The sequence below is a fragment of the Artemia sp. Qi Xiang Cuo genome, chromosome 21, assembly GCF_049724085.1.
Source record: "Artemia sp. Qi Xiang Cuo chromosome 21, ASM4972408v1, whole genome shotgun sequence".
In the NCBI taxonomy this organism is placed as follows: Eukaryota; Metazoa; Arthropoda; class Branchiopoda; order Anostraca; family Artemiidae; genus Artemia; species Artemia sp. Qi Xiang Cuo.
Window position 1 is genome coordinate 44,371,655 of NC_142814.1, and position 13,869 is coordinate 44,385,523.

Consider the following 13,869-nt stretch of genomic DNA (forward strand, 5'->3'; position numbering starts at 1 on the left):
AGGATGAGCGCCACTAGGGATTTGTTCGAATTAATCCCCCATTTCCTTACTATCACCATCAATTCCAAATTTCAGAATATGGTTTTAAATTTTACGACAAGTAGTGACAGGATATAATATGAATAACGCATGTGCAATGAACAGCCTACTGAAAGGAATATATATATTAGAATGTAAAAACAACAGAAGAATTAAATAAGCTTACCTGTGTTCCATACATCTTCATAGCTTGTCCAGACCATAACGCAAGCTTATCTCTGTATAATTGAGCACCTCGACTTTTATATTTCTGTTGGGCATCCGTCATATTCACGTTATGTTGACGAAAAAAGGATTGCTTCAAAAAGAAAACTTAATTAGGAAAGTGAAAAAATAATGATTGACAAAATTAAATACTTTTAAAATACTATTTTTATGTTTGCTTTGAGAAACCAGACACAACTGATCTTATTCACGAGGAAATTCTCAGCTCAATATTGGAAAAGGGCCAAAAACTACAAAAAGCAGCTAGAGGCCCAACAATAAAACCATACTTTTTGTATTTCAGTGCTATTTTCTTTAAGATGTTAGCAGTTGCAAGGCCGACCTGATAATCAGCTGGAAAACAAAAACAAAAAAATGATCAGCCCTAGTGAGAAAAGCATAATGAAAATTACCAGCCCAGGTTGATGACAAAATAATTGCTTTGTAGTAAATAAACTAAACCAAAAAAGGCCAAAAGCATGCACGAGGCTCTCAAATTTAAAATTAATTAGTTCCATTTTTTAGACTTGTACGAAACTTTCAGCTTTTTTTAGGGGGTGGGTAAACAAACTTCATAATTTTTGTTGAAGGGAAGGGGGTAAACTATTATTCTCCAGTCCTCACGAAATAAAATCCATATTGGCCTTTTTTTTCTTTTATGTGGCAATTAAGAGGCTCTTCAGCTAGTGAGTTTATGGCACACAATAAACAGCATTGTTGTGTTGTGTGCCAGGCGATTTGAGCAGCTCAATTTTGACCTATCTATTCATATAAAAAACTGCGAATATCTAAGATTTTATACCGATTGTGTCAAAATTAGGAAGTTTTAGGAAAGTACCGTATTTTTTGTCAGTGTTGTCAAACTGAGCCTTAAAAATTAATAAGGAAAACTAGCTTTTCGGCTCTAAAAATTCAAACTAACAACCTGCTGCTGTAAAAAGACAACTGCATCTAGAAAGGAAAGCTACACCTTATTGAACCGTTCGGCAACGCATTTTAGCTAATTTTTCGCTTATTTGTACACGTTCTTTAATTAAACTTAGCATACACAAAAAAACTGCATAGCTGCACCTTATTAATCACATGCATCAGTTAAGAAACTTGACACTGAATCCAATATTGACTTAGTGAAACAGGCCACTTTCTCATTAAATAAACTAGAAGCAGTGAAATATCCAAATCAATACTCTAATCCTCCCCTTGTCTTCAATGAGGTACCCAAAGGTAATCTTCTAGGCCCTTTTCTAACAGCTTAGTTAAAAAATTTACCAACAGTCAGAAACAAATGAAACTCAGAGAGGAAAGAAAATAACAAAATGAAAAATAAAATAAAAAAAGGTGAAAAAACGAGGATTTTGTCAGCCAGTGGCGAACCATGAAGAAGAAGAAATAAGCAAATAGTGCTCAACAAAAAAGAAGGAAAAGAAAAAGAAACCAACGAAAATCGAACCTTTCGAAGTTTACTTTTCAACGACAAAACAGAAGCTAAACAAGAACCAGGTTAGAATCAATTAAAAAGAAAACTACCAAGCAGTTAATTTTATTTTTCATTTTGTTATTTTCTTTCCTCTCTGAGTTTCATTTGTCATGTATAGCCAGTGTGGTCTAAGAATGTATTTACAACAGTCAGAAATTTGTCAATGACCTAAAAATGCTATTAAAAAAATTAATGAACAGTTAATTAATGAGCATGCTCAAAGACGACAACATCTTGGATAAATCCACGTTAATACCAATAGTTTCTTTAAATTACCAAGCTTTTTCTTAATCTTATCCCTCCAAAAATTTCTGGATTTTCCATGAAAATATTTGGCGTCGTAATTTCTTCTGCTAATTTAAAGCGGAATAAAAGAAATCGTTCACAAAACTACTGCTTCTATTCCCTTCCTTAAGCTGTTTAATAAATCGAGCACCCCTTCTCAGTCTTTGAGAATTTATATTTCTTTTATTTTCCATCTACAGGAAAATTTGAAAACCCTGGCAATTTCTGGGAAGAGTCGAATAAAGCTGAATACACTTAAAAAAAGGTCCAAGCAACAATTTGTAAAGACGCTAAAGTCCCATAACTCTCTGCATCTAGATAGGCGAGGTAAGAAATGCTTGAGTATGGGAGAATTCCACTGTGCCTCCGTTTTTCAAAAAATGATGTATGAAACCCAGACACAGAAAACATTGTCCCAAACAAACACTGCTAATCTAGTTTCCGCCCGTCCCGTACTATTCCTCAGCCTGTATCATTCTTGTCCTTCATATGCTGCTGTACTTCAAGACAAAAAAAAAGACTTTGGAGATTGACAGATAAACTGTCATAATTATGTCACAGCATGATTTTGTCACACCAGTTAATGAGGTCATCCAGATAACGTCACAAAAGAAACTACTAAAAAAATGATCAAAGCATCCCAATAGTTCCCCTCTTTTTGCTATACACACCAGTTCCTTTCCTTTCTCTCTTTTTACTTTTTATTGACCTTTAGGAATATTGTTAATATTTTTTTTCCACAATTCTTGCTAGATACATGGCGGCTCTCTTACCTGATCACGCAAAACGGTGCTTTTTAGATTTTATCTGATATCTAATCAGGTAATAAATCTATTGCCAGAACTAACAGTTGTTTTGTTATTACACAACAGCTTTGCGGGATTTATGCTTCACAAAATTATCCAAGCAATCTTTGTTATATTTTGGGAGGCTTGGAAAAATTCTTTTTTTCTTGTTTTGCAATAAAAACTTAGCAACAATACCAAAAATAGGAAAAATGTTTAGCCAAGAAAAGAGAAAAAACGTCAAACAGAAAGCAAAATTCCCTAAGAATTTTGTGAATGCGTGAAAGATGGATAGAGACGAGAAAGTTAAAGAAACTTGACACGCCAAGGAGGGTTATTCAATTGCAATCTCTCAAAGACAAGAGGGATTCATATAGAAAAAAAGAGATAGAGATTCAGAGAGTGAGAGAAAAAGAAAGAGCGAAAGAGAGGAATAAGACATTGAAGCTTCAAAGGGCAAGCAGGGTTATTCAATTGCAATCATTCAAAGACAAGAGACATTTAGAGTGATATAAAGAAAGAGACTGAGATAGAGCGAGAGAGAGTGAAAGAGAGAATAAAAGACAAAGAAGCTTGAAAGAACAAGCAGGGTTATTCAATTAGAATACTAAAGGTATTTATATCAACGAATCAAAGTCTCAAATTCAACAAACAAAGAAAAAATAGGTGAAAATGGAAATCAGATCAGGAATTATGTACTCTGCGCTATCTTTCTTCATATTTTTATCATGAATTTATCCATTTTAATCCTCAAAATTATTTATAAAAGAATAAAACCACATAATTTTTTGAACAACTAGGGTAACTTAACAGGATTCAACTGTTATCTTTGGGACATCTGAGAAAGTTGATCATCTAAATACAATAATTACTGTAACTCATATAAAATAATTTATTTTTAAGTAATACCATTTGGGTAAGACATTAGTCATATAGTGGGTTAAATTATAATACAGTGCACCCAGTGTCGTAACTAGCCAAAATGTTGGGGGGGGGGGGGTGCAAGGGGTTTTACCGACTGTTTTTGTTAATAATTAGCGTAAGGTCTGTTTCGAATACAATACGTAGTATCACTGTACGAATCGGTAAAACCGCTGCATTTACCAACCGAGATTTAGATTTGGGTACATATCATGTCACTATTTTAATGCTGATTGTTTAACCAAATGGAAAGTTGTAGCACCATCTGTAAAATCACAGCAGGTGTCGGTAAAACTGCTGCGTTTATCGATCAAGCTCAAAATTTTACCGACTCATTTTTTTTTTTACCGAGTGCCCAAAAACATTGGAGGGGGGGTCCCCCTGCCCAAACGTGACGGCCCTGAGTGTACCATTTGGTTATTTTTATTAATAACTAAGATACTGCACCAGTTGCCAGTATGTTGGTACCTATAACATGGTTCCAACTTAAAAAAAAACTCAGTTTGGTTACTAAGGTACACCCTTGTAAAGTAGACGCATTGGTAATTTTGAAAACTTACATATACAAAGTGTATCGTTATCCAATTATGAATTGCAATAATGTGGAATGTTAGAAATCTTTTTTCAGCAATGATAAGAGTAATTTAGAAGTGTTTGTTCCTGTGACTTCATTGATTTGCAGATAATTTTGAAGATCACACTGCCTTTTCGGGACGATAAATAAAAGTTCAAATGAGGGTTAATCCTTTTTATAGGCAGTGATAAATTTTCACAAAAATGTTAGATATTTCGGTCATACATGCAGTGATCGTCATCAGTTTAGTATCACTACTGATGACGGCCATGGCATCAGTTTAGTATCATTACTGATGGCGGTCACTGAATATGTGAGCAGGAAGTCAAGAAAGGTGGCAAAAAGCCAATCCAGCCAAGAAGGTATGCTTGGCTAGTTTATCCATAGCTGATTGTAAAAAAAAACAAAAAAAAACACTAGTTGTATAATAGTAGTGAATTAGCAGCCTGCCAGAAACAGGTACACCACCTTATTCAGGGTGGTAAATGTGGTCTACGGTCACTTTAACAAAGTAACCACCCAGTCTTGCTTTTTTGACCACTTTGCGTGAAGATTTAAAACTGTACAAACGTCCCAACATTGGAAGCAACAGTCCAATGTAATTCTGATTTTATGATAAATAAACATAGCCTACTTTTTCCTACTCATATGCTCAATTGCTTTATACTTTTAATGGGGATCAGGGTTCAGATAGAACTTTAACATGACTTTTCGTTGACATAAAATTTTTTGCTCCTCCTCCTGTAAGTTATGCCCTAGTTATACATAGAAAGGGTGATTGTATAAACTTCGGAGGGGGATCATTGGATTGTTAATCAGAAGTTCTAGTGCCCTTTTTAAGATTCAATGTCATCGGAGGATGGATAAACCCCACTCTCCCCCCCACACCTCGTATTTTCCCGAAATGTATCTGATAGAAATTTTTAGATGTGATAGAAATTATTAGTCAAAAGTGACTGGAGGGTAACAAGGAGGAGGTTCTCCTCCTCCTCTCTATAATGAATAAAAATCATGGAAGAATCCATGCTTATATTATAGTTAATTAATTTCCGGTTACTGATGACTGGTCCAATGGTAAAACAACCGTCTACAACGTGGATGGCTAGCATTTGATTTCCACTTATTGTATGTTTTGGCATGTTCAGTGTTTTTTTTATCCATCGGGGAGAGGGATCTATAGTTAAAATTTGTATCTATGAAGAGCCATGGTTTGAGTATATCTAGATCCTGAAACCCATTGCAAACTATAAAGTAACTGAAGAGAAAAATGTAACTGGACTGAGTAACTGAAGTATGATTATTTACCGAAAAAATCAGAATTTCGTCGTACTGTTGGTTTCATGGGCGCCCATAAGCTGAATTCCAGGGGGGGGACAAACCTCGTCTAATTAGAACTTTTAATGCTATATAATAGAAATAGATAAAAAAAAAGACAGCATCATTCGGCCAAGGGGAGGGGCAGACGCCCCCCCCCTGCCCCCCTTATGGGCACCCATGGTTGTTTCAACGTTGGGATGTTTGGTATAGTTTCTAAAACCTTCACAGTGGGCGAGCGTAATGGTCAAAAATAGCAAGACCAGGAGTTTACACAAACGACATGTGGACCATATATGCAAACTTGTTAATAAAAAAAGTAATGCAGAAATTTTGCAAAGAACTAAAGTATGCTTTCCTTACATAAAATTCGATTTCGAAAAATAATAAAGGAAAAGGAACAAGTGAAGCCGAAACAAAAGAAATGGGTAGCCTAAATAAGAAGAGAATAAGATTCAAAGATTTGAAGGATCTAAAATAAAATGCATCAAAATTTAAAATAATTTGTTTAACCATTCAAATAGTTTGTCATCCCTAAAATTATCAATGCCTCAAAAACTTGGCAATGCTGCTTCGATAAAGAAAATGAAGAAAAAGACTTACTGCTGTTGCATTTCCACCCACTTGCATATTCCTAATTTGTGGCCATGTCCATGAATCTAAGTCAGTAGACCTAACAAAACTAATATGGACACCCAAGCTTCTATGGACAGCAGAGCAATTATAACAAAGGAAGACTCCAAGGTTCACGCTGGCCCACGTTGGATTTTTCATGGTGCAATCAAAACATACCTAAAAAAACAATAAACCTATTAATAGTAAACATAACAATAAAATGAAATAAAAATAATGATACTAAATATATTAACTTGTAATAGGATGTCTGTATAGAAGCCCTAGTGCCCCCTGCCAAGTCAGATCAATAAAAGCACTAACCAGCTCTGTTGATCAGGTTATTATCAGTTTTCAGAAAGGATCAGTTGACCAGCTACAGAAAGCCCAATCCGTGTTGTGCTCCCCGTTGTCATTTATATGAAACATTGGTTCTCAAGCAAAAATCTAGTTATTTGTAATCCATTTTATTAATAATAAAAATTTACTTCAAAACTCATCATACAAAAAAAAAAGACGGAGCATAAAAAATTAAATACAACTCTAGAGAAACAAATAGAGAACATTCTACAGCTAAAACAGGGTCAGCTAAGCTGAATCTAAGCTGAATTTTCATTATTAATGAAAACGTAATCATAACCGGAGGCTTTAATCTACCCAGGTGCAATGGATAGAGGCTTAAGCTTTAAAAGAAGAGGTTGGTCATATTAGCTCATCTCTCGCATGCCTACAAAATCACTCATTGTACTAGGCAGTTAATTTTCCAACTAGGTATCGAGATGGGCAAACCCCAACAGTTCTTGACCTTGTATTAGTAAAAAACCCAGAAACGATTGTTAGTATCAAGCCTGAACCGCCGTTTGGAGCGAGTGACCATATTGCAATAGCTTACCGGCTTAGGTTGTTTCGTAAGAAAGAAAGATCAGAATTTAAGACAACCAAATTACAAATAATTTAGGCAAGAATTATCAAGACAAGATTGGTCATTCACTGAGAACACAGATGCTCCTGAATCATGGAGTAAAGTGAGATTCTTGTATCATCTTGTGATAAGCATAATACAATTACGGGGATCCGTAAACCAAGAACTCTTCCTATTCTCACCCATGGTATTAAACAGGCAATCAAAAAGCAGTGGAAGAAATATAAAAATATGCTAACACAGGCAAATTACGATAAATACCTACATCCTATCTATCCCACAGCCCTCCCACCATGCTTTTGCATATGAATATAGCTAAAAAATTGCAAATTGGGCAGCTCCTATTATTCTCCTTAAATACTTTATTTCTAATGGTGACTGACAGTCCTTATACGGGGATCAACTCTAAAGTCTCATGCTTAGAGAATTTGTATACCTAGGGGACTGTGCTTAACCAGGATTTAGACTGTCGCTGGCAGCTCGACAGCTCCCAAGAAAACTGACAAGAGGGTATGAAGAAGTAATTGTAGATGCTTCCAAATCAAATCTCAAGAAATTTTGGAGACATGCTTCCCTACAAAACCCCAGAAGACGCTCAGTAACTGAGCTTTCTGCTGATGGAACATCTATTACCAGCCCTAAAAGCTTATCTGAGACACTGAACAATCAGTTCCAAAAAGTCTTCACTACCCCAGATAGTGATCCATTTCCCAATTAACCTAAACATGCAGTTGATAAACCAATGTTATTAATTAATGTCAGTAAAGATGACGTTGAGGCTAAACTGAAAAACCTGAATCAGAACAAATCTGTAGGGCCTCACGGAATACACCCTCGGACATAATAGGAGGCTCATGCAGAATTGGCCTTGCCTCTCGCAGCACTTTTCCAAAAGTCCTAGGATACAAAGATAGTGCCACAGGACTGACGGAATGCTAATATCACCCCTAGTCATAAAGGTGGCAGCCGATTAGACCCAACAAATTACCACCCCATTAGTATTACATCCGTTGTTGGGAAAGTTCTGGAAGGAATCCTGTCATTGTCAGACACCTCAACTCCAACAATATTATTACGCAGAGTCAGCATGGATTTAGATAAAGGATAATGCATTGATACAAATCTGATAGATGCGTATGATTTTGTCGCCGAGCTCCTAGATAGAGGAATCCCAATAGATCTCATTCTTCTAGAGTTTCCCAAAGCATTTGACAAAGTATGTCATCGTTGACTACGGGCAAAATTAGGGGGTAGGTCAGGAGGTTGTTGAGTGGGTGATGCCATTCCTGAAAGATAGAAAGCAAAGCGTAAAGGTACATGGAGAAAACGGTCAGGCATTTCATTCAGATAGTCCGAAGTGGAAAGTGGAGTCCCACAGGGAACGATCCTTGATCTAACATTATTTAACATCTACATCAACAATGTCCCACAATCTGTCAAAAATAAAATGAACCTGTATGCTATGATTCAAAAATCATCAGCCCTGCAAAAAGAGCTGAAGAGCGAGCCTTATTAAAAGCTGACCTAGACAAACTCTCAAAATTGGGCAAAACTCCGGAGAATAGAATTCAACATTAAGAAATGCAGGACAATTCCTTTTGGCAGAAAAAATGTGAGGGGTCAGTATCACACGTGTGGAATAGACGGTGTTGGGCAGATGATTGATTCCTCCCATGCTGAAAGAGACCTGGTTATACTTGTGAATGAAGAATTGAAGTTTGACCAACATGCTCAGTCAGTTACCACCAAACCGCTCCAGACCCTGGGAATTGTAAAAAGAACATTCTGTAGTAGGTCACCAGAGCTGATGTCAAAGCTATATAAAGGAATTGTTTGAGCAAAACTGGAATTCGATATATGTGAGCCAACCACATTAAACAAAGGCGACAAGAAAAAACTAGAGAGAGCCCAAAGGCGAGCAACTAAATCAATAGAGGGTTGTAAAAGCCTGGACTACCTATCCCACCTGGAGAACTTACAAATTCCTAGATTCAGTTCTACAGAAAGTGAACTACAGATTCAGTTCACTGTCAGAGTTCAGAGAGTGAAGAGCTAAACAAGTTTTCAATTGAATCGGATATAGTCCTTGCAGAAATTTGTTCAACTCGTCTGAAAAAAACCAAGCGCACATTAAAAACGTCAGTAGTTTGGGGTAGTAAACTGTAACATTTTACTGTTGAAGTTTGTTACCTGACTTGTGCCCCCCCCCCCTCGCGATTGCAGATAGTAAAATGACAAAATACAAACCGTTCGATCTTGTCCTAGCTTCATTTCAGGGATACCCCATATGACCATCTATGGTTATTAAAACCAGAAAAGACCAGAAAAATCAAGCTAGGTATCTAGTAATTTTGCTAAGGTACCCACTCGGAGCACAATACAGCTGAAGCATATATTCGCAACTTGAAAGACCACTTTAAAGAAGCTTGTACAAGGACAGATAAAGGTGTAAATAAGGCTTTTGAAGAGCAGCCCTTATTCCCTGATATTTTCAAGACTCTGAGCAAAACCTGCTTATCACTACCCACAAAAACTAAAGCAAAACCCATCCTAGCGCCGTCATCTCCAACTTCTGCAACAGCATCAACTTTAAAGGAAATAATAAATGTAACTCAAGTCGAACTAATGAATACTAAGTTCAACCTAATGAATGACATTTCTGTTGTATCAGACACTATTTTTTTAGGGGGGGGGGGGTACATAAAAAAAACTCGAAAAACGCATACAAAATTTGTTTATGTCCATTTTTGTTACGTTTTTACGAGTCAAACAAATGTTTCAGGGGGGGGGGAGAGGGGGTTCAAACCGGGTAACCCCCCCCCTGGATACGGCCTTGTGAAGTGATAAAACAAATAATGGGCTTGCAAGATTTAAAAAAAATGGACCCCTTAAAGGATAATCGATTCCGTATGCCTGTTACTCAAACTGTGAATGTGAAAATTGCCCCCATCCTGGTAAAATTTTCAAACTTGGATATTGCTCGAAAAGTGTTTGCAGAAAAAAGTAAGTTGGCTAAGTCAGGTGTATTTGTGTCTGAAAACCCAACTAAAAAGCGTCGTGATCTATTAAACGCTGCTCGTAGCACCTTTTGGCCCAAGAAGTGTTTAGTCTGATCATGGACAAGTTCTAGCCAAAGCTCCGTGGGATACTCGTATACGTAAAAAAAAATTTATTTGCATGAATATGGGACTTGTTAATATTTTTCTTGATTTGTAAATGCCTTCCTCGGGTCATTACTTTTCATATTTTTTTCACAATTTCTTTTTCATTTCGTTTCATTTTTTTGTTTTTTTTTATTTTTTTTTTTTTTTCTCTTTCAGTGCTCATGGTTTCTTCTAATAATACCTGGTGTGCAATTAGTTATTTATCTGTTTGTATTCCTTTGACAGGTTTTTCTTTTGCAATAGGTTTAAGTAAAGAATTCTTTTTGGTTCATCTGGTGACTTAAATGGACTCCAAGTAAAACCTGTTTATGTCAATATTTTAAGCCGTGAGAGTCGCCTTTGCAAACTGGAAAATAATCCTTTTGATGCAATTAGTATCGTAAATAATTCTGTGGGCCAGGCTAATCGAAATCCGATTAATATAAACCCTATTTGTAATAGTAAATATGTTTTAGATTTGGGGGGGGGGGATGAAGTTATCAACGGAAATTTTTCTCTGACTGCACTTCGGCTTAACATTCAGGGTCTCTCTTTGTCAATAGAAAATTTAAGACAAATTGTTTCGGATGGACAGCCTGATGTTGTCGGTTTATGTGAGACGTTTTTGGATTCTGGCAATAAAATGCTATTGGATATCCACAGTTACAAAATAGAACATATAAGCCGCTGCAACATGGCTAAAGGAGGTCTTGCCATGTATATATCTTATAATTTGCATTATTGCTTGCGGGATGACTTATCAAGGAATTTTGAAGGTATTTTCGAGTCCCAATTTATAGAAATTAGATCTAATGGTATTTATCTCATCATTGGCGATACTTATCGTTCTTCTAGTGGTGCGGTTCCGCTTTTTCTTCAGAATCTTGAGGAAATACTTGACATAATACTGAAACGTCCGTGTCACTTAATCCTAATGGGCGACTTTAATATAAATTTGATGGATTCAAACTCTTCGGCTTCAGTTGATTTTCTTTCAACCATGCTTGCCACAGGAACTCTACCATCTACATTCATCCCCACACGAGTAACTAATGCTACATCTTCTTTGATTGACAATATTTTCTCTATGCTTAGTTTGAAGGAAAACTCAATTTTAGTTAGTGATATCTCCGATCATTTTCCAATATATTCTCGGTTCAGCTTTAAACATGGGAAGAGTAACCGGGCTCTAGTGTTTGATTCCTATTCTATTAAGTTTAGTGAGAAAGAGTTATCTCTTCTGGGGTCTAAACTAGAGGAAAATTCATGGAGCTTGTTTGATAATGATAAGGAGTTTTCTTGTTTATTTGAGTCCTTTTATGGAACCATAAAAGAGGCTATTCTTAGCATTTGTAAAGTACCACCTTCTAATCACAGGTCTAAAAAGATTGTTCCTCTAAACCCATGGATGACATCCAGACTTCTCAAAAGCTGGAGAAGGAAACATAATCTCTCGAGACCGTAAAAATACGCTACACTTTCAGGGAGCACTATTCGTCTCTGTCAATTAAAGGTCTACCGGAATATATATAACTCCTTGTGTAAGAAAGCCAAATCTCTCTTTTATCTAAATAATTTTGCTGCGTATGGCAATGATATTCGTAAATTGGAAGGTAATAAATTCTGTACTTAAACCCGGTTCTCTATCTAGCTCTTCTCTATGAGTCTGGTCATTGGTGATGAAGCTGTAGAGGGTGAGCTTAAGAGGGTGAGGGTGATGTTCAAGAGGCATTCACTGCATTCTTTGCTAATATTGGTAAGAATATTGCTTCTACAGTTACTTTGTCTCTGCCTAAGCCAGACTTTAGATCTTATCTTGAACCGTCTTGTGTTAAGTCTATGTTTCTAGAACCAGTAACAATAAGTGAAATTAACAAAATTGTTGTTGCTTGAAAAACTCGTCCTCATCTGGGCCAGATTCTATTCCTACTAAGGTAGTTAAATCTATTCTTCCTTAAGTAGTTTTGCCTCTAACAAAACTTATTAATCTGTCATTTGAATGTGGAGTTTTTCCGGATGTTCTCAAGCGTGCTCGGATTATCGTTTGTATAAAGGTGGACCAAGAAATGATCCGGCAAATTATCGACCAATTTCTATTTTATCAATATTTAGTAAAATATTTGAAAAGGCTATGCTTTCTCGTCTCCTTACTTTCTTAAAATCTAGAAATTTTCTTCATGATTTTCCCATTTGGTTTCCGAATGACGAACTCCACTGAACATGCCTGTATGACCCTTTTGAATTTTACTCATTCAGCGTTAGATTCGGGATTGATTCCGGCTGCTATATTCCTGGATATTCGTAAGGCTATAATTCTTTTCAAAGCAAAGGCGGAAGATAGCCTCTTTGACCTTCTTGGATTCAAAGAGGCTACCTTCCCCCTTTGCTTTGAAAAGAATTAGAGAATTAAACAATATGTAGTTTTATTTGATTTTGTATATAAACTTTTGTTTCAAATTGTTTAGTTTAGTTTTACTACTGATGACGGTTACTGTATATGTGACCGAAATATCTGGTATTTTTGTTAATTTCTATACACTGTTCATTAAAAAGGATTTTATCCCTATTTTATCTATTTATTATGGAGTCTATTTAATCTACTTAATTAATTTAGTCTATTTATTCTATTTAATTTTGTTTTCTATAGTTTTTATTTTATTTATATTTTCTTTTCTTCTCCTTTTTGCTCTTCTGTCTGTGAGTAAGTGATCATTTTAAATTTTGTTTTGTTTTTCTTCTCTGAGTAAGTAACTCATTTGTCTTCCCCTTCTTTACAGGGCAATGAGCTTTTGGGGGAATAGTGACATGTCATATTGTATGTGTATTTAATGGAGAATAAATTTTATCTTATCTATCTTATCCACACTCTCCTATCGAAGGAAGCATGGAGATGCCATCTTGGTGTACAACACCAGACAACACCAAGACTACACCAACAACATGGTGTAAACAAGCCAACACCAGACTACAGAACAACTTCTTCCCAAAAAGAGTCGTGGGGCTCTGGAACTCCGTAAGTCAAGAAGCACTCTCAGCCCCTTGTGTGGAGGCCTTCAAGGGAGCTGTGGAAAAAGATTGGGCATCCAAGTCATGGCTTCGAGAATGCACCAACAAAATAATACCTAATTCACTGAACAATGCGATTTAAGGTAATAAAAGTAAAAAGTATAATAAAAAAGTATAAAATAAAAGTATAATAAAAGTAAAAGCATAATAAAAGTAACTAATAAAGTAAATAGCTACTCATGATAACATTGCTTTAACTTAAAATACAATAAATGAGAACAGTATTTTAATGCTACAGTCTAAGCATAAATTAAAAAAAAAAGTAAAAAAAGACCAGTACAGAAAAGTTAACAGACCACAATGTTCTACTTTTTCTATAAGAGTGATAAGAGTGATAAATAAGTGATAAGAGAAATAAGAGTGATAAAAAAATAAGTAGTGAAAATGTAACTGGTCAATACTTCAATTCTTGGAGGGGAGGTAGGATTGAAAAAAAAACTGTTTGAGCCACAATGTCAGAAGGGAAAAAGTTTTGAAAAGTTCCCACACAAGAGACTACAAAAAATTTCTTGTTATTTTGTACATTT

At 35.8% G+C, this 13,869-nt stretch overlaps 1 protein-coding gene across 1 annotated transcript in view; it reads right to left on the reverse strand.

The window, feature by feature from the left end:
• ArfGAP3 (ADP-ribosylation factor GTPase activating protein 3) overlaps nucleotides 1-13,869 on the reverse strand; it is a 62,770-nt gene that overhangs the window by 35,288 nt on the left and 13,613 nt on the right. The window contains exons 2-3 of the mRNA XM_089107182.1: nucleotides 6,203-6,391; nucleotides 206-337 (exon numbers count right to left, since the gene is read on the reverse strand). Coding sequence (XP_088963308.1) covers nucleotides 206-337; nucleotides 6,203-6,391 — 321 coding nt within the window. The remainder of the gene's footprint in view (nucleotides 1-205; nucleotides 338-6,202; nucleotides 6,392-13,869) is intronic.